Raw genomic sequence first — 24,960 nt, 5'->3', positions numbered from 1 at the left:
CACGAGGGCTTAGACACACGTGCCAGCTAGTATGCTTTCCAAAAGTTCTTTGTGCCAAGTGTTACTCCAAGACCCTATCCAACTTTCCTAAGAGAAGATTTGTAGAGGAAAATAAATATATACAAAGTGTATACACTGTAAGTAACAACATTTTAAAGTGTAAGCCCTTAGGGTTTGTGGGAACTTAATGTCTTTTTGATTAAAAATATCAACATTTCAATTTTAACTGGAAGGTCAGGGAAACATTATTCTATTTTGCTAATTATTGTTTTCCATGAGGGATTTTTTCCACAAGTATGAAGGATAAGGATCTTTTCTATGTCTAGTGATACACAGAATTAACTCTTTCAACAACCAGAGGCTACTGCAGTATTTATAATACACTGGAATTCACGTTTGAAGTCAATATTTGAATAAATGAATCTCTTGGGAGGTTACTGAAAATTTTTCTATAGGTATCTCTCAAATGCCTATATATGAATCTCTGGGAAAAGCCACAAAAACTACATATTTGCTATTCTGGCAACTGTTCTTAAATTACTCATTGGTAAAGAATTTCGGATTACTTTAAAAACACATGCCCAAGTAGGCCAAGTGCAGTGGGTCACGCCTGTAAATCCAGCACTTTGGGAGGCCAAGGCGGGCGGATCACCTGAGGTTGGGAGTTCGAGACACCCCATCTCTACTAAAAACACAAAATTAGCCGGGCATGGTGGCGCATGCCTGTAATCCCAGCTACTCGGGAGGCTGAGGCACGAGATCGCTTGGACCCGGGAGGCAGAGGTTGCAGTGAGCCGAGATGGAGCCATTGCACTCCAGCCCGGGCGACAACAGGGGAATTCCGTCGAAAAAGAAAACAAAAAACAAACAAACAAAAAAACATGCCCAAGTAATCACAGACAGGTCTCAAGGTAGGATTACCTGATTTATAGGTGCCTAGGGATAAAATGACACTGCAGTAGGAAAATCCCTCCTGCCATAGTAGGAGGGAGACCTTACATGTCATGGCCACTGGGACATGGGTTGAGTCCTTCTATCCCACCATGGTTTTACTAGTTAAGGTTTGGAGAGATAGCCTCTGAGCATTCTGGTTCCTCACTGGAACTCAGAAATGGCTTTTTTATGGAAACGATGTTGTAATTCAGTGATTTACGGGGGAGCAAAGTATCTAGGTGAGGGACTTCTCTTAACTGCAAACACCATCTCACCTCCTCAAGATTCTGAAGTTCCCCGTTACAATCATTATCTTAGAGCCACCATTAAGAAAAGTAGTATGCAATAGAACTTTCTATTGTTTTATCTGTCACTACAAAATATACATTTAAGCTTCAATATAGGCAAACCAGAATAGTAGAATATAGTACACTTGTCTAAGAGTCAACCATCATGGCTAGGATTAATTCTATAAAAATATATCCCAGGCTCCAAACAAACTTTTATTAAAGTTTGTTAATGTGTTTGGATCTTCTCATAGTGGCTTAGGGAAATATATATGCAAATAAGAATAAGGGGTTATATTGTTTGTTGGTATAAAGAAGAAAAAAAACTAAGACAATCTGAAACAATAAATTAAATTATATGGCAAGACTACACTTACAAAAAGAAAAATCTTGAATAAACGTGGAAATACTTTCAAATCCATTAATTCCTTCATAAATTTATGTTTTTGGAGATGGGTGTTTTAATAATTTTTTTTTAATTAATCAAGTTGAGAACTCTTGGGGGAAAAAAGAAGGGAAGCCATGTCCCCTTTTTCTTGTGGTAGTATTGTGATTTAGCCCATTCAACATAATTTTAGAAATGTCCATTTCTAGACTTTCATTCGTGAGTTCCCTTCAGAAGCTGGGTTATTGAGGACAGGACGGATGTGGCTATGCTGACTATTTAATGGAGAGGAGGGAAACAAGCTGGGAAGGGAGGTGTTTGGGCAGGACTGAACATTATGAAGATCCTTAGGACACTGCTGTAGGTTCGACACTCATCCTTCTCTCTTTACTCCTGAGCTCTCTCTCTGTCCCAGTGATCTGGGAACTGGTCTTGGCATGCTTAGTTCTGGTGTCCATTTACTTTTTTTTTCTCTCTCTCTCTCTCTTTCCCCTGCTCTCTCTTCCTCTCTCCCTATGTCCCTTTCCTACTTGCTTCCTACCTCCCTCTCTGTGCCTGGATAATTCCCACTCATCCTTCAGGCCTTGGTTTGATTGTCACTTCCTTAGAGAGAGCCTCTACAGCCCCCCAGATTAAGTTAGGTTTTCCCATTATTTCTTCCCATAGCATCTTGGGCTTTGAAGCACTCATCATACTTGTAGGCATTTGTTTAAGGTGTATCTTCCTGGCTAAACTGCAAACTACAAGAGTGCCAGTTGTGTCTCTAGCTCTAGCACCTAGCACAGTGCCTGACCCTTGGGAAGTCCTCAATAAGTAGTCATTAAATAAAGAGTTGAATAAATTAAGAATATATGCATGAGATAAAATAGGACACGGAGGTATTTCCAAGTGAGCTTCAGTACAGGGGAGAACATGGTTGCAATACCACAAGGCATGCGTGATACATTCCTGACTATTAAATCCTTAGGTTAAGAACCTCCAGGATGAGGGAAAGGAGAGAGGAAGGAAGTATGGCTGCCAGAGAGCATAACTTTTAAGAGATTCATACTTACCATTAATTTAATTTGTTTCGTAATGTTATTAAAGATTGGTTTGGAATTTTAAATAACTTTAAAGAATGGCATGGAATTTTAATTTCTATCATAAGAAGGCATGCTTTTACAGAACTTAAAATACTGCCTTAGCCCTGGCATGGTGGCTCACGCCTGTGATCCCAGCACTTTGGGAGGCCAAAGGAGGCGGATCACTTGAGGTCAGGAGTTTGAAACCAGGCTGACCAACATGGCGAAACCCCATTTCTACTAAAAATACAAAAATTAGCTGGGTATGGTGGCGGGTGCCTGTAATCTCAGCTACTCAGGAGGCCGAGGCAGAAGAATTGCTTGAACCCGGGAGGCTGAGGTTGCAGTGAGCTGAGATTGCGCCATTGCACTCCAGCCTGAGCCACAGAGTGAGACTCTGTCTCAAAAAAATAAATAAATAAAGATAAAATAAAATAAAATAAAATAAAATAAAATAAAATAAAATGCTGCCTTAGTTCACTACTCTGTTTACAAGATAGAGGAAGGTGGTAATCATACCTATACCAGAAAGAATAAATCTTCATATATCCTTCATGATATAAAAATAATAAAATTAATATATTACATTGGTGTAATTCCATAAGAAATAAAAAAGTATCCTTGGAAGTGACTGTCTTGTAGATGGCAAGTTACTGCTAATTTAGTTTGAGTTCTTAAATATGGTTATCCATCTCTATTCTCCACTGCATTATTTACACAGTTCAGTCATCTCTCCCTCTAAAACTGTAAAACTTTCCTTCCTGAAGAAATAAATATGATCAACAACTAACAGGAATTAAAATGACTAACTCACAGTGTAATTTGTTTTAATTAAAATATATTTCCAATCTGATAGTTGATGCTGTGGAAATGTTTTGTCCAACATCAATGATCACATGCAGTAATAAAACATTTAATACTCTGGCAAATATGGGGTGGACAAGCTCCTAATTGAGACTCTCACATTTCAGACATCCTTTCGTTCCCTGTACCATGCCAGAATAAAGGTTTTATCTTAATCCTAAAGGATCTGACAGGCATCAATTTTCACATTAGCTTACTCCTGATCTTTGAAGTAGAACTCCCTTGGGTTTCGAGCAGAGAAAGCACCTTTCCAGAGAGAGAGCTTTCATGATGTCAAGGCAGCAAAAGACTCCATAAAGCAAAACCATCAGCATGGCAGATCGCACAAGAGCAAGGGAGAACCATGAACCTCCCTAGTGACACATATGCAACATTCTGGGCTTCTCTGAGAAGCCTACAGCCAAAGGATTGTGTGTTTAGTGGTAGATACCTGACTTTTCAATGAAGTATTTAAGAGCAAGGGCCACACATGTCCATAGGACTTACAAGGAATAAGGAGGGTGGCAGATGGAGAAGGGCATTGTACATACCTATTGCCCTGCTTTGTTCTAAACAGTTCTCATATACACTGCTGCACTTGGAGTTTCCAGGCTGCATGAACAACAAATTATGAAACATTTACAAACATAGTACACATTCATAAACTTAAAAGAAAAAATTAATAATACTCCCAGAAGAATATAGCAGACTTCACTTTCTGACACAGGAAATGTTTGACAAGTAAGAAAAGTAAACTGATATTTTGGGTGAACAGTGTACACTTTTCATAGTTCATCACCTTGGAGCTGCAGAGTTGGTTCTGATTGGGCTGCGGGATTCTAAAGGCTACCAGTGTCCTGTGTCCTGAGGGTTACTGCTTCTGCTTGAGAAGTCGCATTCCAGAACTCAATCCAAGTCTCAGCCAGAAAGTGATTTTCAGGACATTGCTATAAACATTGGCCATGTAGCCAACCTCTATCTAACTTTGAATTGGTAGACTGGATCTCTACTCTACTCAGGTTTGTGCCAGGCTCACGTCTCACCCTTGAAAATCTCATCCAGAGAGCTTCGATCATCCCTGTACATACAATCTCATCAGCAATATACTGGAGGGAGGGATCCGCTTGATGCCTTTGAGATGGGCAATGTCTTTGGAAAGATTAGTTTGGCAGCACTGTGCAGGAGGGTTTGAGGGAATGAGATTGGAGTCAGGAAAGGGTCTTTCAGAATCATCTAGGCAAGTGAGGACCAGTACTTAGAAAGAGGCAGTAGAAGTGGAAAAGTTTGGATAGACTCAAAACATATTTTCATGGTAGAATACTAGGTCTTGAAGACTGAACTGATATGGGGCCCAAAGTGTGAGAACAACAGAAGATTGTAGATTAATGAAAGATTGTCAGTGCCATTAATAAACACGAGTAAATCAGTAGAGGAATCAAGTTTGGAGTCAGGGAGAAAATGCTGAGTTCAACCTTGATATAGGTAAGCAATGTAGTGCAGTGCGGCATTACAGCTACAGAGATACATAAGAGCCAAAGACAGAGAAGTTAGAGGAAGTGTGTACACAGGTGGCCTGCCAGAAGCAGGGTAGAGCCTGGGAGAGTGCTAATGTGGTGGTATGGCAGGGCTTGTGTTTTTACTGGAGGAGATGAAATAAATGATAACGTAAAAAGGTACGACTTACTTTGAAACATATCAAAAATAAGATGGATCAATGGATGATAATCAGCTATATATGTAATAAAGCAAATATAATAAAATGTTAATTGTAGAACTGAGATGGTGAGTTTGTGAGTGTTCACTGCATAATTCTTTCAAATAGTCTATACGTTTAAAAATACTCATAATAAAATGTGAAAAAATGAAAGGACAGCAGTGACTAGAGATGCAGAAAGAGAATGATAAGGTGGAAATGTTTTGGAAGCTTACAGAAGAGGTCTCAAAAAATAAGAGGTGGGGCCAGATGTGGTGGCTCACACTTGTAATCTCAGCAATTTTGGGAGGCCGAGGCAGGCAGATTACCTGAGGTCAGGAGTTTGAGACCAGCCTGGCCAACATGGCGAAACCCTGTCTCTACTAAAAATACAAACATTAGCTGGGCATGGTGGCATGCATCTATAATCCCAGCTCCTTGGGAGGCTGAGGCAGGAGAATCACTTGAACCCGGGAGGCGGAGGTTGCAGTGAGCCGAGATCACGCCACTGCACTCCAGCCTGGGTGACAGAGTGAGACTCTATCTCAAAAAATAAATAAATAAATAAATAAAATAAAAATAAAAAATAAAAAATTTAAGAGGTGGAAGTCTTAGACATAGCAATCAGGCAAGAGAAAGAGATAAAAAAACATACAAATAGGAAAAGAATAAGTCTATTTTTCTTCACTGACTATATGATTCTATACCTAGAAAACACTAGACTCTGCCAAAAGGCTCCCGGAACTGATAAACTTCAATAAAGTTTTGGGACACAAAAGCAATGTACAAAAATCAGTAGCATTTCTATACACCAATAACATTCAAACTGAGAGCCAAATCAAGAGCACAATTTGACTTACAATAGCCACCAAAATATAATAAAATAAAATACCTAGGAATACATCTAACTAAGGAGGTTAAAAGTCTCTACAAGGAGAAAAAGAAAACACTGCTGAAAGAAATCACAGATGACACAAATGAAAAAGCATTCCATGCTTATGGATTGGAAGAATCAATATAATAAAAATGGCCATACTAGCCAAAGCCATCTACAGATCCAGTGCTATTCCAATAAAACACCAACATCATTTTCCCCAGAAAATGATGGTTCATATGGAACCAAAAAATGAGCTCAAATAGCCAAAGCAATCCTAAGCAAAAAGAACAAAGCCAGAGGCATCACATTATCTGACTTCAAACTACACTATAAGCCTACAGTAACCAAAACAGCATGGTACTGGCACAAAACCACACACGCAGACTAATGGAACAGAATAGAGAACCCAGAAATAAAGGTGCACACCTGCAGGCATTTGATCTTTGACAAAAATAAGCAATGGGGAAAATACTCCCTATTCAATAAGTGGTGCTGGGATAGCTGGCTAGCCATACGCAAAAGAACGAAACTGGGCCCTTACTTTTCACCATATACAAGATGTATTAAATATATAAACCTAAGACCTCAAATTGTAAGAATCCTAGAAGTAAACTTAGGAAATCTATTCTGGACATCAGCCTTCAGAAAGAATTTGTGACTACATCCTCAAAAACAATTGCAACAAAAATAAAAATGGACAAGTGGGACCTAACTAAAGAGCTTCTAAGCACAGCAAAAGAAACTATCAACAGAGTAAACAGACAATCTACAGAATAGGAGAAAATATTCACAAACACTGTGCATCCAAATAGGTCTAATATGTAGAATCTATAAGAAACTTAATTCAACAAGCATAAAACAACCCCACTAAAAAGTGGGCAAATTTCATGAACAGACATTTCTCAAGAGAATACATACAAGCAGCCAACAAACATAGGAAAAGATGCTCAACATCACTAATCATCAGAAAAGTGCAAATCAAAACCACAATGAGATACCATCTCACACCAGTCAGAATGGCTATCATTAAAAAGTCAAAAATACAGATGCTGGCGAGGCTGCAGAGAAAGGAGAATGCTCATACACTGTTGGTAGGAATGTAAACTAGTCCAGTCACTGTGAAAAGCAGTTTGGAGAGTTCTCAAAGAACTTAAAACGGCACTGCCATTTGACCTAGCAATCCTAACTACTGGGTATACACCCAAAGGAAAATAAATTGTTCTATCAAAAAGACATATGCATGCGTACGTTCATCGCAGCACTATTCACAATAGCAAAGACATGGAATCAATCTAGGTGCCCATCAACGGTGGATTGGATAAAGAAAATGTGGTACCTATACACCATGGAATACTATGCAGCCAGCCACAAAAAAAGAATAAAGTCATGTCCTCTGAAACAACATGGATGCTGCTGGAGGCCATTATCCTAGGTGAATTGACACAGGAACAGAAAACCAAATACCACATGTTCTCACTTATAAGTAGCAGCTAAATATTGGGTACTAATGGACATAAAGATGGCAACAATTGGCACTGGGGACCACTAAGAGGGGGAGGGAAAGAGGGGGGCAAAGGCTGAAAAGCTATCTGTTACTATGTTCACTACCTGGGTGATGGGATCATTTGTATCTCAAACCTCAGCATCGTGCGATATACTGATGTAACAAATGTGCACACATACTCCCTGAATCTAAAATAAAGATTGAATTTAGTACCCATGGACGCAAAGAAGGGAACAATAGACACACGGGGGCCTATGTGAGGGTGAAGGATGGGAGAAGGGTGAGGATTTAAAAACTACCTACCAGGTATTATGCTGGGTGACAAAATTATCTGTATGCCAAACCCCCATGACAAACAATTTACCCTTGTTAACAAACCTGCACATGGACCCCTTGAGCCTAAAATAAAAGGTGGAAATAAAAAAAACTAAAACTGAAATAAAATAAAATAAAAGTTGAAATTATAAAAATAAAAACAACAACAAAGAAGAGGCATCAAACATTACAAAACAGACGCAGAATACTGAAGAATAGATTTAGCAATTAAACCACTGGTGACCATTGGAAAAGTAACTTCCATCAAGTTGTCAAGCCGAGCTCAGCTCTTCCAGTATAGTACACATGTTAACACAAAGACAGGGACGATGCTTTCTAGAAGTTTGTGAGTGAAAGGAAGATGACAAGGAGGTGGAACATTATTAGGTTGGGTTGAGGGAGTCCAAGTTTTTTGCAGGCAGAAGGAACCAATAGAGAAAGCGAAGACTGAGACAGAGGTTACTGGACAGAACTAGGACACAGAGTTGGCAGGAGAGGATTGGATGAGAAGCACAGGGAAAAGATTAGCTTTGGAGATAGTTGCTAAGGAAGAGAAGCAAAGAGAACATGGGCAGACTTAGAGCTGTGGAGGGGTGAAGCTGAGGATAACATGTTGGATCGCCTCAGTCTTCCAGTGAAGCGAGATATGAGATCATCTGCTGAGGCTACAATTGGGGGATTAGGAGTAAAAATGATCTAGTGCAGCCTCTGGCAGTTATTCACTCTCCAGCTCTGTATTTGAGGAAGACAGGACTTTCTCTAAACTAGCATTTGGAAATCCTCAAAGTAAAGGCTCTAGTGATCAGGGCAGAATTGCACTGCTGGGTCCAGTAACAATAAAACATTACATACCAAATAGCACAACTTTTCACACCGTATGGGGCAGTAAGCCATTTGTTCCGTGGCTTGAACTTTGATCCGCATATCGGAAACACCACCGGCTGGTGGCTGCTTCCCTGGAATTTCATTGTAATATTCATGATCTTCGCTCTCCTCGGCATGGCTATCAATACGCACCTCCTCACTGGGAAGGAAAAAAGAATCCTCAAAAGGCTGAGCGAAAATTCAAATACTGTAAGGGATTCAAGGGGATCAGAACCAAGCAAATCATCCTGAAAAACTTTGCATTCATGTTTTCAGTTTATAGCCGTGCTTCAGTGATGTTAAACATCTGGATGGAAGCAGTCAGATGGCTGAGTTGTTTAGCTTTCTGTAGACAAAATGGGGTAAGCCAATAGAAAGTGCCAAAGGGATGCTTCTGTGTCTCCTCCAGTGATAAAAACAATGATAATAACAATATATGAACTCCCTAAATGTAAGACATTTTTGTCATAAGATTATAAAAATATAAAGTATTCTTGAGTATCTCCAGCACACTTTGATTGTTCCATTTTGGAAATGTTTTGCCCACATAAAATTTAAATATTGTTCTTTGGGTACAGGGCCTGTCCCAGTTTATTAATCCAAGATGAAAAAAAAAATAAGAGAGCTATGGCCAGCTATCTTGTCTGCACAGAACTGGAGGGGTATATGGGATTAATAAAGAAATATTAGAACCATATGTGGTAAGTGGGTAGATTTATATAAACATGGAATTGTTTTAAAAATTGAAACAGGGCAAGACAAACAAACAAACAAACAGACTTTTCTTCCAAATTGGAATCAGGGATAGTTTCTTACCAAAAAAAAAAATAATAAATCAAGTCTATTTGGATTGAACTGATTCAACTGACAACTCACACAGTTTTGTTGGGTTCATTACATGCCAATAAAATGATAGCACTAAGAGAGAAGTGCTATCCTGGGAAAAAATCAGCATCAAAGCCTCCTGGTAACCCCCTCTCCTTTGCTACCCTAGACTACATCATAAAAGGAGATCTCCAAACTGAGTATTTGTTGATACACAAAGTGACAAACCAGAGGAAAATGCATTTTAAAGTACCAAGAGTTTTGTTTCTCCGGCATGAATTGTGTGAGCCAGAGGCATCACTGCATTCCACACTTGGTGGAGTCTGACAGGCCTGAAAGGATTCAGCTTTCATCGCAGACTTTCTGTGCCTTAGAACAACCAAATTCTTGGGTCCCATCATGTTCCACTCCAACCACAGTTTCGCTGGAGCCTATCTATTTACGTTGCAAACCAACTGACAGGAATTCCTACAAGAGACATTTAATTCTTATTTTGTTCTTTGTTCTTGCTGTTTTTTTTTTTTTAACTGATATGCAAAGGATCTGGGGTTGAATCAAATCTAAGAAGTTTATTGATGTTTATTATTTTGATTTCAATTAATTAATTCAAAGCTCTTTATAGTGCCAGAATAAGAGAGATAATCTCTTCTTACTTTTAGTGAAAAGGGATCTACTCTTTTGATCTTGTTATAAAGCAAGAGGATATAACTGGATAAATATGAATGGAAGGAAAATAATATTTTGTACTGAGACTGTGTCTATTTGTAAGAAAAAAATTACTAATTTTATTAGCTCATTTTAAAATGCCACATGAATGTTATATACACACACAAATAAATATATACAGAAAACTGCACACACACATATATATATAGTCAAATTATTATAAAACTCTTGGCTGACCTTTCACAAGACGTATCTAAAGAAGGATTTTTCAAGTACTGTTTAAACCGGAGTTCAAAAGCCTGCCCTATGGTATTTATGACGTCTTGGGCCATTCCACTGTGGCATTCCAATATGTGACAGGCTGCAAGAGGACATACAAAAAACAATATTATAATAAATTTTTAGAAAGAGAAGATTACATAAAATCAAAATACTTCAAAACCATTAACTGATAATTGAATAAAAGGGAGCAGGACTACAAGTTCTCTGCAGCCATGAAACAGTATAAAGAATACTTCACATTTCACATGAATCAAAGAGAAGAAACATTCACATTTTACATCAAAATATATCCAACACTTACAAATTGGGGGCTCAAGGCAGGGATTTGGGGGCCACATTTTCACAAAAGTACACTGATTTGACTAATAATGTGACTAATGTTTAACTGCTAGCTCTTGAATTCAATGTAAATGATGCTTAGGGCAGTAATCTACACAGAGGGCGAAGTTTGAGGTTTCATCTTTGTCCTCTTTGCATGGTATGTTTTGGAAGATTGAAAAAATATGACTTTCCAAATCGCTTCCAAAAGTGGGGAATGAGCTGTTGGTAAAGATAGGGGCTTTGGAATACCAACCTCCTCCCCTGCTGTCACCCCTTTTCCCTGTCATTGCTACTACAAAGCACTGAAAAATCCCCGTCTTTGAAATTCCACTAAAGAACTATCTTCAATAAGCATCAAAATCAGCATTGGGTGAAGGTGTCATTACCAGAAGATAAAAGAGTTTATATTAGATACTTTTTCTGAAACACAGTCACCGGGAACGCGCTAGTTTTCACACAAAAATAAACAAGTTGGGGCGCTGGCAGGCCTCCGACTATCATAAATGGGTAAGCAAATCTGCTGCTGCCACTGAAAAGAGGAGCTTGTGGTTAGGTACTGTAAATTAAACTCTCTACCATATGTAACATCATTCCTGCCTTGGTGAGAATATGGCCTTGCAATATGAAGATATAATGATTGAAGTTTCCTAACGATGACCTAGAAAGAGTTCTAAGGATGGTTCAAAGACAGAGGCAACATGTCTCACGATGAAGTTTTACAAAGGAACACTGGGATAACCCGAAGAATTGAGAGATGAGGAAAAGTCCAATAACAGTTTAATATACACAAGAGTGTTGTAAAAATTGTCAGCTATTCGCTGAGAATAGGAAAGCAGGGGAGAGGCAATGGGCTTAAAGGAGTGCATGGAGAATCAAATACCAGGGAAAGTATCTTGGGTCTCAGCATTTTGAAAACAAACCTGGAACACATTACTAAAAGGGATATCTGAGGAGAGGAGAGACAGCTGTCTTTACAGACTGATTTAACTATGCTAACTTGGAAGCATGATTTTATGCTTTGCATTGTCTTGGAAAAAATTCATATTTATTTGAAGTAAAAGGCAATTCATTCACATCTAATAGAATTTGTAGAGTTGATAACAGTAAGTTATAACAGAACCTGTAACAGTGTTTCTTAGCCTTATGTTAATAATCATCTCAAGAAATCTCAGATATTCTCATTCCAAAACTAATTTGACTTCTACTTAAAAATTTTGTCTGAACACTTTGGAAAGGTAGGGGTGTGTGTGTGTGTGTGTGTGTGATGGTGGTGTGGTGGTATTACTAAATCAAACAAGGCTAAGGTGTCAAATCTTCATTCTTATAAAGTTGCCCCTTTAAAGTACAAATTGGATCCTGAAATAGACTTAGGAGCTAATTCCAGTTTTGAAACCCAGTTAAGAATATCTATAAATTTATATCTTTCCCACCAAAGGAAAATATTTGGTCTATCTTTAGACTGCCATTTTATATTGTTCCTATATTTTTCTCCACAGTAGCTTTACATAGTGACCAACAGATAGAAAGTGCTCTAAATATAGTTGTTGAATGAATAAATACTGATTTCTCTGAATCATATGAGTAGTTCCACTGTATGAAATTGTCTTTGAGTTATTTGAAGTGAGAACTGCAGTGGGTCCCTGCAGTGGGACATGGTCTTATAGCCACTGGGTGATATAAATTATTTCTTTGGTCATTTGTGGAAATAGTGTCCTTTTTGCTAGTCAGGCCTCATATCCCGAGACCTAAAAAGTACCCTTGGAGATAGATGTATCCTCCAGTTGAGCCAAAAGAAGCTGTGTTACATTATAAGAAAAGGTAATTCACTAGTCCCAGATACTTGGGAGGCTTAAAGGAGAGAGGAGAGAGGTTCACTTGAGCCCAGGGGTTACAGGCTCTAGTGTACTGTGGATCACACCTGTAAACAGCCACTGCACCCCAGTCTAGGCAACATTGCAAGACCCTGTCTCTAAAAAAGAAAGAAAGGAAGAAAGAAAGAGAGAGAGCTTCCATAATATCAAATATGGCTTAAATGATAAAATATCTCCTAACACTAATATGCTAGCAACCTAACCAAATAAATACTTTTTTTTTTAAAAAAAAAAAGGAAAGGTAATCCTTTTGTTTTTAATCTCATAAATTCTCAGTCCAATCAAAAATGAAGTCAAGGCCAGGTGTGGTGGCTCACGACTATAATCCCAGCACTTTGGGAGGCTGAGGCAGGTGGATCACTTGAGGTCAGGAGTTCAAGACCAGCCTGGCCAACATGGTGAAACCCCACCTCTACTAAAAATACAAAAAACAAAAAACAAAACGGCTGGGCATGGTGGCAGGTGCCTGTAATCCCAGTTAGTTGGGAGGCTGAGACAGGAAAATCGCTTGAACCTGGGAGGCAGAGGTTGCAGTGAGCCGAGATGGCGCCATTGCACTCCAGTCTGGGCGACAAGAGTGAAACTCCATCTCAAAATAATAATAATAATAATAATAATAATAATAATAATAATAATAAAATAAAGTCAAAATAAAAAGTCATATCAAAATGGAAACAACAATTTTTGCAATTTTATTTTTTCTTAGGATTGAGGAGATGTTGAGAGATAAAGATGAGGAAGACAATGAGAGAAGCAGGATACTTAAGTATAAATAAATGAATAAATAAATAAATACAAAAAACTAAACTGTACTTCCAGTGAGGGAGATGAGAGAATAGGATGTTTAAAAGAACTCCATGAAAAGATTCAGACCTGAGTTCAAGTTCCAATTATGCCACTATTTATGTGACCTTGAACAAGTCACTTTATGGCAAGGTTCTTGTCTGCCAAGACAATGCCCTGAGTCATCTTTGAAGTCCCTTTTTGTTTTACAGAAATCCTATTCTTCCTCTGTCACAGAAGCTCAAACTCTCTGAGGAACAGGGTGGCATGTGGGTACACAGAAATGAATGAATCAATCAAACACATCAACCAGCCTCTACCGCTTCTGGCATACCTCTAGAATCTTTTACTTCTCTCAACTTTTCTGATTCTGATGCTTTAAGGTTTGGGTCCTGTTCATAGGCTGATGCTATCAACATAATTTTCTGCTTTTCTTTGGATTAGCCTATTACTACCATATTACTTTATTTTTTATAGAGACAGGTGTCTCACTATGTTGCTCAGACTGGACTTGAACTCCTGGGCTCAAGTGATCCTCCTGCTTCAGCCTCCCAAGTAGCTGGGACTACAGGCATGCCCCACCACACCCAGCTCGAGAAGACTGGACAAAAATAAAGGAACAAACAGTGGTGTCTGTCTGTCTCCAGGCAAGAAGCAACAGCAGACAAACAGACTGACCCCATGCTGATGTTCTGCCCAGTCTCACCACCTCCAGGGAGCACACGTACTTTCACGGTTCCATTGTTGCCACTCATAGATATGCTATGTTGCTCTATGGAAATGGTTTTTTTTAGGTTGGTCATGGGACAGGATAGAGGTGGGCTTTGAATCACATATAAATATGCCCATTTCCCAGGATTAGAACCAATTCCAAAAGCTTGGCCAAGAATTGCCCAATTTTCAGCTAAAAGGAAACAAGAAAGACATATATATATATGTCTATATATAAAAAGAGCCAAGTTACAAAAAAGAGGGTGCCTTTTCAGTGATGTGGCAACTTTGTTACCAAGGCCTGAGCTTGGCTTTCCATGTCGGGAACCAGATGAAAGTCTGGTTTTTTCCATCCCACCTGTAGCAGGATGGGCTCACACTTCCAGCCCTGGGTATCAAGTACTACACTAAGATTCAAAAGAACCTGAGATATATATTAGTCTGTCTTTTTTATTTAGAATTAGGTAGTCGAATTAGGTAGTCATAAACAAGAGGATTAGGTAGTCACAAACAAGAGGTTTACAACTATTCTTAAAGGATAACAGACCCTTCTTTACTAGTTTTATATATATTTGTGTGTGTGTGTGTGTGTGTGTGTGTGTGTGTGTGTGTGTGTGTGTGTGTGTGTATCTTTGAGACGGAGCCTCGCATTGTTGCCCAAGCTGGAGTGCAGTGGCGCGATCTCGCCTCACTGCAAGCTCCGCCTCCCGGGTTCCCGCCATTCTCCTGCCTCAGCCTCCCGAGTGGCTGGGACTACAGGCGCCCGCCACCTCGCCCGGCTAATTTTTTGTATTTTTAGTAGAGACGGGGTTTCATCGTGTTAGCCAGGATGGTCTCGATCTCCTAACCTCGTGATCCACCCGCCTCGGCCTCTCAAAGTACTGGGATTACAGGCGTGAGCCACCGCGCCTAGCTATATTTGTTTTTAATAAACAGTTTTTTGGTTTTGTTTCTGTCTTTTCCTTTTTATGCTTAGAAAACTAGAAATTCAAAAGTTCAGCTTTTCAGGTCAACCACTAGATGGTGCTATGGGATCAAAGCAGGGAATCCTCCATACTTTAGAAGAAACAACCTCAAAGAGGCAAGCCAGTATTCAGTTGATAGCGAATTAATACCACCAGGACAGTCGTACGCATACTTTATAACTATAAACAGAAATAAAAATAAGTGGATTAATTTAAGTTGGTTTTACTGGTTTTGGGTTTTTGTTTTTTTTTTAAACTTTCTTCAGAGACCCAGAAGCATGGCCTTCCTATATCCAGGTAGTCCAGGCAGTCCAGTCCCCTTCACAGACTACATTCAGAGAAAATATTAAAACATTCCTGGACTGCCACACATTTGGAGTAAGACAATGTGGATTTCCTCATTTACAGCAATTACAGAAGCAGAGTGTATTAATCACTAAGTAAACTCAAAACATTCTTACTGGAACTTACCTTTTCTACAGAAAAGGCCTTTGATAAAACGAAGAGTTCACTAAAAGGTCCTAGCCAAGATGGCAAAAGTGGAAACTGCCCTGATTTAAATGCACTAATGCTAAAAGCGAATCAAGCAAACGGAAGAGTGGGAAGCGTCAGGATTGTCAGCATGAAGCCCAGTCTCCTCTGCTCATCTCCACTTAATGTCAACCATACTCTCCTCATACCTGCAATCTGGCTCCTGCCTTTATAGGTCCACAGAAATTGAGCTTTCCAGAGTGACCAGTGGCCTGTTAATTGCTGGGTGGAATAGCATCTTCCCACCCTCATGCCCCTTAACTCCTTTCCAGTGTGTGACCATCTGAGATGTCTCCTTCAGAAGAAACGCTCTTCCCCTTTGTTAGGTAATACTCATTTCTTGATTTCCTCCCCTCCCCTGAATACTCCTTAGGCAAGTCGCTGTCTCCTGTGACTTTTCCCACTCCCTGACTTCCTTAGCCCTCTTCTTTCTGGGTTCTGCTAAGAAGTTGTAGTTTTTTTCTGAACCTGCTGGCCTGGCCTGCCTCCCTCCCCTCCCTGCCAGCCCCAGTCCCAGCCCCACCCCTAGCCCTGGACCTACTCTCTGGGCTTCTCTTGTCTGCCATTTTATCCTGGATGAACCAAACTTGCTAGTTAATTTTATAACATCATCTTTCTGATTTCACTATTTTAAAACATTTATTCAAGGGTTTAGGATTTTTTTCTTTTTATAAATGTAATAAATATTCACTGTAAGAGTTTTAGAAAACAAAAAGGCACCAAGAAGAAATAAAAATTACAGAAAATTTCACTATCCAGTGGTTATCTCAATAACCACTAGGAACATTTTGGAATATGTCTTTCTCATCTTTTTATAATGTGTATCTACCCAGAAAAGTCACCTGGGATTATACTACACACAATCTTCATAATATGTTTTTTGCATTAACAGCATTGTGAATATTTTTCCTATATAATTACTTATTTTTCTACTACTAGCTTTAATTGCTGCATCATAGTACATTCTATGAATTCATTTAATTTGCTACTCATGAATACTAAATTAATTTTGTCTTATGATATAAATAATATACAAAAATGATCTCTATTGCTTAATCTTTGTACATATCCTAATTATTTCCTCAGAAGTAAAACTACTGGTTCAAAGGCATTTACATTTTTAAGACTTTTGATGCAAATCATCAAATTGCTCTTTAAAATGTTTGAATTTAAACTCTTTATCAGCAGTGTTCAAGAATAACTACTACTCTAAACCACATCTTATCTTTTTTCAATGTTTGAAATTTGGAGATGAAATATGGTGTCTAATTATAACTTGTGTGTCTTTGATTGCTAGTGAGGCTAAACTTTTTTATTTTTCAAATGTTTCTTGGTGCCTTGTCATGTTCTTTTGTGTGCTCAGGACATGGAATCTGTCCATCTACTTATTGGCCGGATAAACTTAGGAAAACTGCCTTATTTTTCTCACCTCCAGTGTTTTCTCCTATAAAAAAAAAAGGAATGATATGTTTACATACCCCCTAGGGCTGCTGTGAGGATAAAATGAGATAATGCAGACGGAGTACTGAAAATGCCTGGCACATAGTGAGCATGAAATAAATGGTAGCCATTTTTCTTTGCCTAATTTTTTACTAGATTATTTGTTTGTTTTTTCTATTTATAAGAATCCCTGTTTCTTTAGTGGCAACACCACTCCATATCACACAGAATAGTAATAATAGCTACCATTTATTGCCTAGGTGCTATAAGCCAGGTATTGAGACATTTGCATTGCATACGATATCTCATTAAATCCTCGGGAACATCTGATTCCTATTTCTTCATCAATCTAAATATCTAAATAGTCATCAAGCACTATTAGTTCACAAATTTGATCCAAACTGTTCCTTCCTCCTCCAGTGCCATTTAGAACATTACACGCTGCCCGGGACTAATGAGATGTCCTCTAAACTGAACTCTGTAATTCCAGATGGCTTTGCTGCTTTCCAATACCATTTTTGTTTCGTTTCGTTTTTGAGACGGAGTCTCGGAGTCTCGCTCTCTGTCGCCCAGGCTGGAGTGCAGTGGCCGGATCTCAGCTCATTGCAAGCTCCGCCTCTTGGGTTCCCACCATTCTCCTGCCTCAGCCTCCTGAGTAGCTGGGACTACAAGCGCCTGCCACCTCGCCTGGCTAATTTTTTGGGTTTTTTTTTTTTTTTTTTTTTTTTTTTTTTAGTAGAGACGGGATTTCACCGTATTAGCCAGGATGGTCTCAATCTCCTGACCTCGTGATCCGCCTGCCTCGGCCTCCCAAAGTGCTGGGATTACAGGCGTGAGCCACCGTGCCTGGCCTCCAATACCACTTTTAAAGACACAACTGCCAGAAAAATGATCATTTAGTAATTTCAGAATAGCAGAACCCATAATAATTTTTTTAAAGCTCAAAATATTTGATGGCTCCAGTGACCTCCTGGCCAGTATTCAAAGCCCCCCACAATCTGTCTCTGGTCTAACTTTTCAGCTGTGGGACCCCTACTTCCACTCTTTCCTTTCTCTGCAACCCTGCCTTTACACACACGTTCACACACCCTGCAAACACTTGGCTGTAAGCTCTCATTATACTACTCTTTCACCTGTGTCTTTTTTCACTTAACTCCACAAATCCCAAGCATCTGCTATGTTTCAGGCACTGTTCTCTCGGCATCTCTCTTTCTCTATGCAAATCTTATGGGTTATGTTTCTCCCTCCTACTAAATGATATACCATGGTGGGATTTTCCTTCTATAATCATTAATAATTATTTGTGTATTCAAAAGCTGTGTCATCACCTCTTTGCAGGTACTGTTAGTTCAAGGGCTCATGTTGGGGGAAAAGATTTAGTACTACAGGAGTGTGTGCAAGCAGGAGGTATGTTGAGAACACAGTGTCTTCTCACAGAGATTTTTATAGCCAAGCTGTATGAGAGAGGACGAGGAGACCAGAAAAGGAGGAATAAGTGATAGAGACATATTAACTTTTAAAACCAAGAAAGCTACCCTGTTTCTAAGTTATCTTCTTGGACACACCCATTTTCCTACAGGAAAGAAAGATGTAATGAGGGAGGAAAGAAAACTATGCTTTCCACATGTTATGTAGATGTTATTATTCCCACTTAAAAGATAAGGAAATCCAGGTTTGAGGTTGTGAAACAATCTGCCTAACGTCATACAGTGAGATGATGAAATAATGATGATTCCAACCCAGTCTTTTTGTCTCCAGCATCAATCTTATTTCCTATACACAGGCTGATGGCTAAAGAAAGAAAAAACTGAAACCTTGATTTGGACCGCTTCTATCCTTCACCTCCCAGCCAGGACCTCGCTCAACAGTTCTCACGAATGCCTTCTCAGAATCCCCATGCCAGGATCCCCAGGGGTCCTCTTCAAGCAGCTCGCTCTGACAAATGACTCAGGCACCAGAACAGGAGCTTTCAAAGTGAATATGCTGCATCATAATTTTCTCTGCCTCTCTTGTTTCACTTAAGCAAAGGGAGAGCTTTGCAAGCATGTGGATCCTTCTTGGCCATTACCCTTAGCAACAACATTAATCTTTGAACACTTCACCATCATTTACTTAAGAGCAATGACATGCCCAGAGATATTCCATGACTGATGGCAAAGTTACTAAACATCTAGATTTCCCGATGCATTTTTTTCTTCCTTTCACCCTGTCATTTCCATGTTAAGACAAAAAGTGTTGTTGTTCAGAGGCCTTCCCAGAAATAGCAAGCAGTTATTATTTAGGGAAGTTCAGGCAAGGATTAGAAGAAGTTGCCCTTTTCTGGCATCCTTTGTTACGCCCTGCTCCTACAACCCCACTGTCCCATTCACTAGTTCCTGTCTCTCCTGCTCACTCTTTGACCATGATTCATTCTTCTTACTTAGTTTAGAGTGGGTCAGTTTTAGTAGAGTATTTTATAGTGTTTATCCTCCGCCGTTCCTTCTTTTTCATCTTTTTGCTGCCACATTCTTTTGGCAAACATTTGCTGAGGATCTACTGCGTGCCAGGCTCTGTGCCAGCAGCTGGGCTTCATAATTTCATTTCTGACAATCACAATAGCTTCCAAATGGATATCCCTGCCTTAAGTTTCTCCCCGAATCCATCTACTACATCCTGCTGCCAAACCAATCTGTCTAAACTCTACTTTGTAAACAGTACTCTCCACCCATCTGTCCATGGGATTAAGTCCCTACTTATTAGCTCTCTTGTATCTGTCCTACAGATGCCTTTTAGACTTTTACATTGTGAGGTCCAGGGTGTTCTATTTATTTACTCCCCGGCATGCCATGTGCATTTCCACCTCGGTGTCTCATAGCTCTCTAAATTTTCAAGTCCTACTCCATGTCCACTTAATAAATGTTTGGGGGCAAACTCCATCCCTGGGACAGCAGAGGATGTGGCCTAACTAATACGTTCTAGTTAAGGAGGAGAACCAACTTAACACTTCTACCTAAGAGGAGTCTGAATGTCCCAGCCTTAGGGATGAGAAGCAATACTAACCATGTGACCTTGCTAAATCCTGAAACAAGAATTCCCATCAAATCACTCTTCCATTCACTCAGTCATTCGATAAAATAGTTTTTGAGTATCACCTATATGCTAGGCATCGTGATGAGTGCTAGGGAACAACAGCGAGTAAGACAAACAGGTTCCTGCCCTGATAAAGATTTTAGCCTAGGAAAAAGGACACATTAAACATACAAACAAGTGCAATATGTGAGTAAATAAAATATTAGGTTGGTGCAAAAGTAATCGCAGTTTTTGCCATTAAAAGTAATGGCAAACTGTGATTGCTTTTGCACTAACCTATAATAGAAATGTGGAGTGTTAATGAAAAGAGAAATAAGTATTGTGATGCAGCAAGGTAGGATATGCTACTGGAGACAGGAGGTGCTATCAAAGAAGGTCTCTGAAGAAGAGGCATTTAAGCAGAAATCCAAATGGTGAAGTCAAGCATTCAAAGAGATACTACAGGCTCTTGAACAGCAAGTATACAGACTCACACACACAAACACACACACACACACACACACACACACTCCCAAAGCCAATGCAGGTCAATAACCTCACTCCTCACAGGCTTTGGTCTTATGTGTAATTCTTTTGTTCAGTGGGGATGTGACAGCCAGCCCCATCTATCATAACCATAATAGCTTCTCTTTTGAGTACACAAACAGCTAAGCCTTTGGTTTGCGGATCTTTAAAATGATTTAAATTTCATCTATATAGTTTTTCTACTTTGCTGTGCTAACACGGTGATTTATTTCCAACTCAAATTTGCATAATATTTCTAGAATCCAACATAGCACCCTGGTGATACTCATCACTCTGTACATTGAAAATAATTGTTGGTTACTTTTTAGAGTTGGTATATACCAGCTCTTTAAAAAATCTGTAAGTTGCTTTCCATACCTCGTTGATTAACTGGATCTTTAGCTACGTAGGCAACATAGTCTGTAGTATCCTATAAAAAAGGGAAAATGACTGTATTTAAAATGGATGAACTGCACTGTTGAAAGAAACATATATTTCGGACATGATACTGAGGCAAGGACTTAAATACAAATGTTTTTATTTAAAGAGACAAGAAAAGCATTGTAAAAGGGAACATAAACAAATATACACTATATAGTTTAACAATTATGGAGTCCATATTCTCTGTCCATTGGGGAAAGAATCAGAAAATTAAAAACTTAGAGGCAGACTGTCATTAAGAATAAAATAGAAAGCAGATAGGGAATATGTTAGGACATATTCTTTAAAAATGGCTAGGGACTATGATGCTATCCTAGATTGAAAGTTGAAGTATCAGGGATTATGCAATCATAAAGGTGACATAAACTAAGATAGGGCATCATGATTTCCTGTTGTCCGAACATATACCACATATATCAGAAAGTAAGTTGACTGAAGAGACATGTTGGATTTTGTGGTTGTTAGCTTGCTTGTATGCAGTGCAAGTTAACTTAAGGGATGATAAAGTGAAAATACAATGAATTTATTTGATCAATATACAGAAAAAGAAAAATCATTTTTTAAAAAAAGAGAACCCCTGAAAAACTTAAGAAGTTCAAAAAGAGATGCACTGCTGACTTTGTAAAAACAAACAAACAAAATGCCACTTGGTAATCCCAGTTTTTATTGAAAACAATAAGCTGATGAATGATAAGGTTTTAATAATTAAAGATGCTTTTTGTTATCTAAGTTCTCAGGAAAAAAATACACACAATGCCATTTGCAGATCAGAAGTATGACTCTCTAGAGGGAAGATGCAATCAACTGGCAGGAAATAAAAGCCCATGTTTGTAATACCCTCAAGGACAATCACTTAATAACCCACAATGAATCACACAGGAAGCGGATCTCAGGGTCAGCATAACTCGTCTTGGGCAATTAAAAAAATAATAATAACACATACCTAAGTAAATTTCTCTTATGCAAAAAGGAAAAAGGTTTTAAATATCCGCTAAATAAATAACGCCATATCTATGGGCTTTGTTTTACGTGAATTTAGAAGGAAAAGCACAATTGCTGGGGACTTTGCCACTCTTATTCAAGTGACGAGGTGGTCTGATGCCAGTCATGCTGTCTGGTAGGTCCAATTATGGGAAAGAGGCGGTGAGACCTCTCCAGACCTCAGTTTCCTCATCTTCAAAACAGCCTCCAACGCTGGTATAGTTCTAAAATTCTACAGCTGTAAACATTTGGGAGAATTTACAGAATGCTAAAAGTAAAGCACAAATAGCAGGGGAAAATATGTTTAAACGTATTTAATTTTTGACACATTCACAATGCATTTTTTAAGTGGAGAAAGTATATATAGCCATAGAGACATTACCAACAAATGTTTTCAGGGCTGACGGATGGAAAACAAGTTAACTGTTTTTGCAAAGAGAGTAAAAATGAGGGCGAGCAAAGGCCAAGAGATGAGAAGACTATTCATTATTTTTGAAATTTTGGAGGAAATCTTGGAGAAAGATTACTATGTTGGACCACAGGGACTTTGAAGTCAGCTTCCTACTCTTGTATGTAGTTCGCCCTAAAGCTGTAAACTATCTCAGTTAGTATCCTAAAACAAATATGGGCATGTGTTAGCAATAGTGGTAGTAGTTACTTCTTGTGACAGTGTGCCAGGCACTGTGCTAACACTAACCACGCATCATTTCACGTAATTCCCACAACACTGTCAGGCAATAGGGATTATCCTCCATTTACACATGAGGACTCTGGAGTTTAGGGAATTTAAATAAATCAAGTCTACTTGACTCCAAAGCCTGGCAGTACATCACACTGCCTCCCCGACCTGATGATAAAACTTCATAGAGATGATTTCTAATGCCAGTGCTTAGGGTGGCTCCAGACTTCTATTTTACTAGACAGGTGCTTTAACCAACTAAGCCATGGCACTGCCGCCAGATTTCTATTTTAAATTTGAATCAACAGGCTTTCTCACCAGCTTCAGAGAGCACAGAGGTGCTCTCAATGCAGCAGGTACAAACCTTCCCCATAGTTGCCACAAATTATTTACTGTTTGTTTTTGATAGGAACGGTGCTTTGGTCAATTTAAAGAACTAAAGGCACGTGAAGAGAGTATGAAAAGATTTAAGATTCTGGAGAACAATAATAGAAATCATTCAGGGCATGCCTTGAGTAAATGAGTGTTTGCACACCAATCTAACATGATGACAACCCTGGAGAAATTTAGGGCAAACACCAATAATTATTTTTCATACTACATGTATAAACACTACTTTAAATCTCTTAAGAAAAGTATTTGAATTCCTTCATGGATGACTGAGCTAGGAAGACGAGAAAGTGCTGGTATTTTTCAGCCCAGATTCAGTTGACCCTCTCTGCCAGCCATCATCCTTGGTGTTGCTAATGAGGCCAGATTACAAGGCTGGATGGAAAAGAGTCCAGAGAGGCTCTTGGGTTCAAATAGCAGCTGCTAAGCACCTGACACCTTGTATGTCCCTTATTTGCTAATGGGAATTCACAATTAGGCATCTGTGGAATTTCTTGGGGAAAAGGTAGAACTCTTAATATTTGGTTTACTTTTAAAAATGGCAGCATCATAGAACTAATATATAATAGTTATTTGAAAATAACTACACCCCAGGCTAAAAGATGAGGAAGTAGTAATGCCTAAAGGGGAAACTGAATAACCATTAATTAGAAAACAAGAGTTTGAAATCCTATGAAGGCTGCTTTTCTTCCATGTGCTTCGTGAGCCAAGATCATGCCACTGCACTCCAGCCTGAGAGACAAGAGTGAGATTACGTCTCAAAAAAAAAAAAGCATGTCTTGGTTTGACATGCTTAAATACTTTGGGTCATTGGTAGCCAATGTGAAGACAAGTAATTATTGAAGTGTTTTTAAGAATTGGCTAATTTAAATAGCATTTACCTACATATTTTATACACAGGTAAGTTACACCAACACCCAAGTGGAAGAACCTGCTTAAATACTTTAGATGCCAGTAAATGAAGCAATGATTACAGAGTAACTTCAGAACTTTACTTCCTTTTGCGATATACAATTATTTCTCCCCCATTGAATATTTAGCAAAAAGTTTAAAACAAATTAAAACTACCATGATATCAGCTGCCAGATTTAGTTTTTAGCATCCTCATATTTTCTTGGGTTTCTAGGTTATCATCCTATCATTGATGACTCTACATTTTATTCCTCAATTAGAAGTGAAAAGTAAATGTGGTGGATAGAAAACAATCAATTGCTAAACTGAATTTTATTGGTTCGTTCCTGAAGGATATAATTTTTTTAAAAGAAATGCTTTGCAGAAAAGAAGGTAATACATTCTAAGAACAAGGTCTGTGTATGTTCCCCTGTTTTCTTGACATTACTGATGTTTAACCATTATGAAAGTCATACTCTGTCCTCTTCTAACCTTTCATCAAAACATATGGAAGGTTAGAAGAGGAAAGAGTACAATAAAAAGACCGATAATGTCACAGAGTGGCAAAAGTATTCTTCTACTTCCTCAGTTTAAACAGATTTGCTTCTTGCTCAGTTGCAGGCTCCCTAGCTTCAAAGCCCCTCTCCTTTTGCTCTGGTCCAGAAATGGTGCAGTAGGGAGTCAAGGAATGACACTCCATTCTGCAAAGTAGGCTTGGAGAAATCCTGTACAATTTCCAGGAAATGAGTACCACATGACCTCTTCTTAGCAGAGAAGAACTACAAGTTCTCTCTCCCCAGCTCAGCATTTCCTCCATGAGCTCCTGCAAACCTGGTTGCTCATTCCAG

At 38.9% G+C, this 24,960-nt stretch overlaps 1 protein-coding gene across 1 annotated transcript in view; it reads right to left on the bottom strand.

The window, feature by feature from the left end:
• LOC101014651 (SHC-transforming protein 4) overlaps nt 1–24,960 on the bottom strand; it is a 142,364-nt gene that overhangs the window by 24,033 nt on the left and 93,371 nt on the right. Inside the window, exons 6-9 of the mRNA XM_003900903.5 lie at nt 21,109–21,160; nt 10,491–10,614; nt 8,751–8,922; nt 4,061–4,121 (exon numbers count right to left, since the gene is read on the bottom strand). Of these exons, the coding sequence (XP_003900952.1) occupies nt 4,061–4,121; nt 8,751–8,922; nt 10,491–10,614; nt 21,109–21,160 (409 nt within the window). The remainder of the gene's footprint in view (nt 1–4,060; nt 4,122–8,750; nt 8,923–10,490; nt 10,615–21,108; nt 21,161–24,960) is intronic.

Source organism: Papio anubis, chromosome 7 (genome assembly GCF_008728515.1).
Source record: "Papio anubis isolate 15944 chromosome 7, Panubis1.0, whole genome shotgun sequence".
NCBI lineage: Eukaryota > Metazoa > Chordata > Mammalia > Primates > Cercopithecidae > Papio > Papio anubis.
The sequence above is the reverse complement of the archived record's forward strand: the minus strand, read 5'-3'. Positions and strand labels throughout refer to the sequence as shown.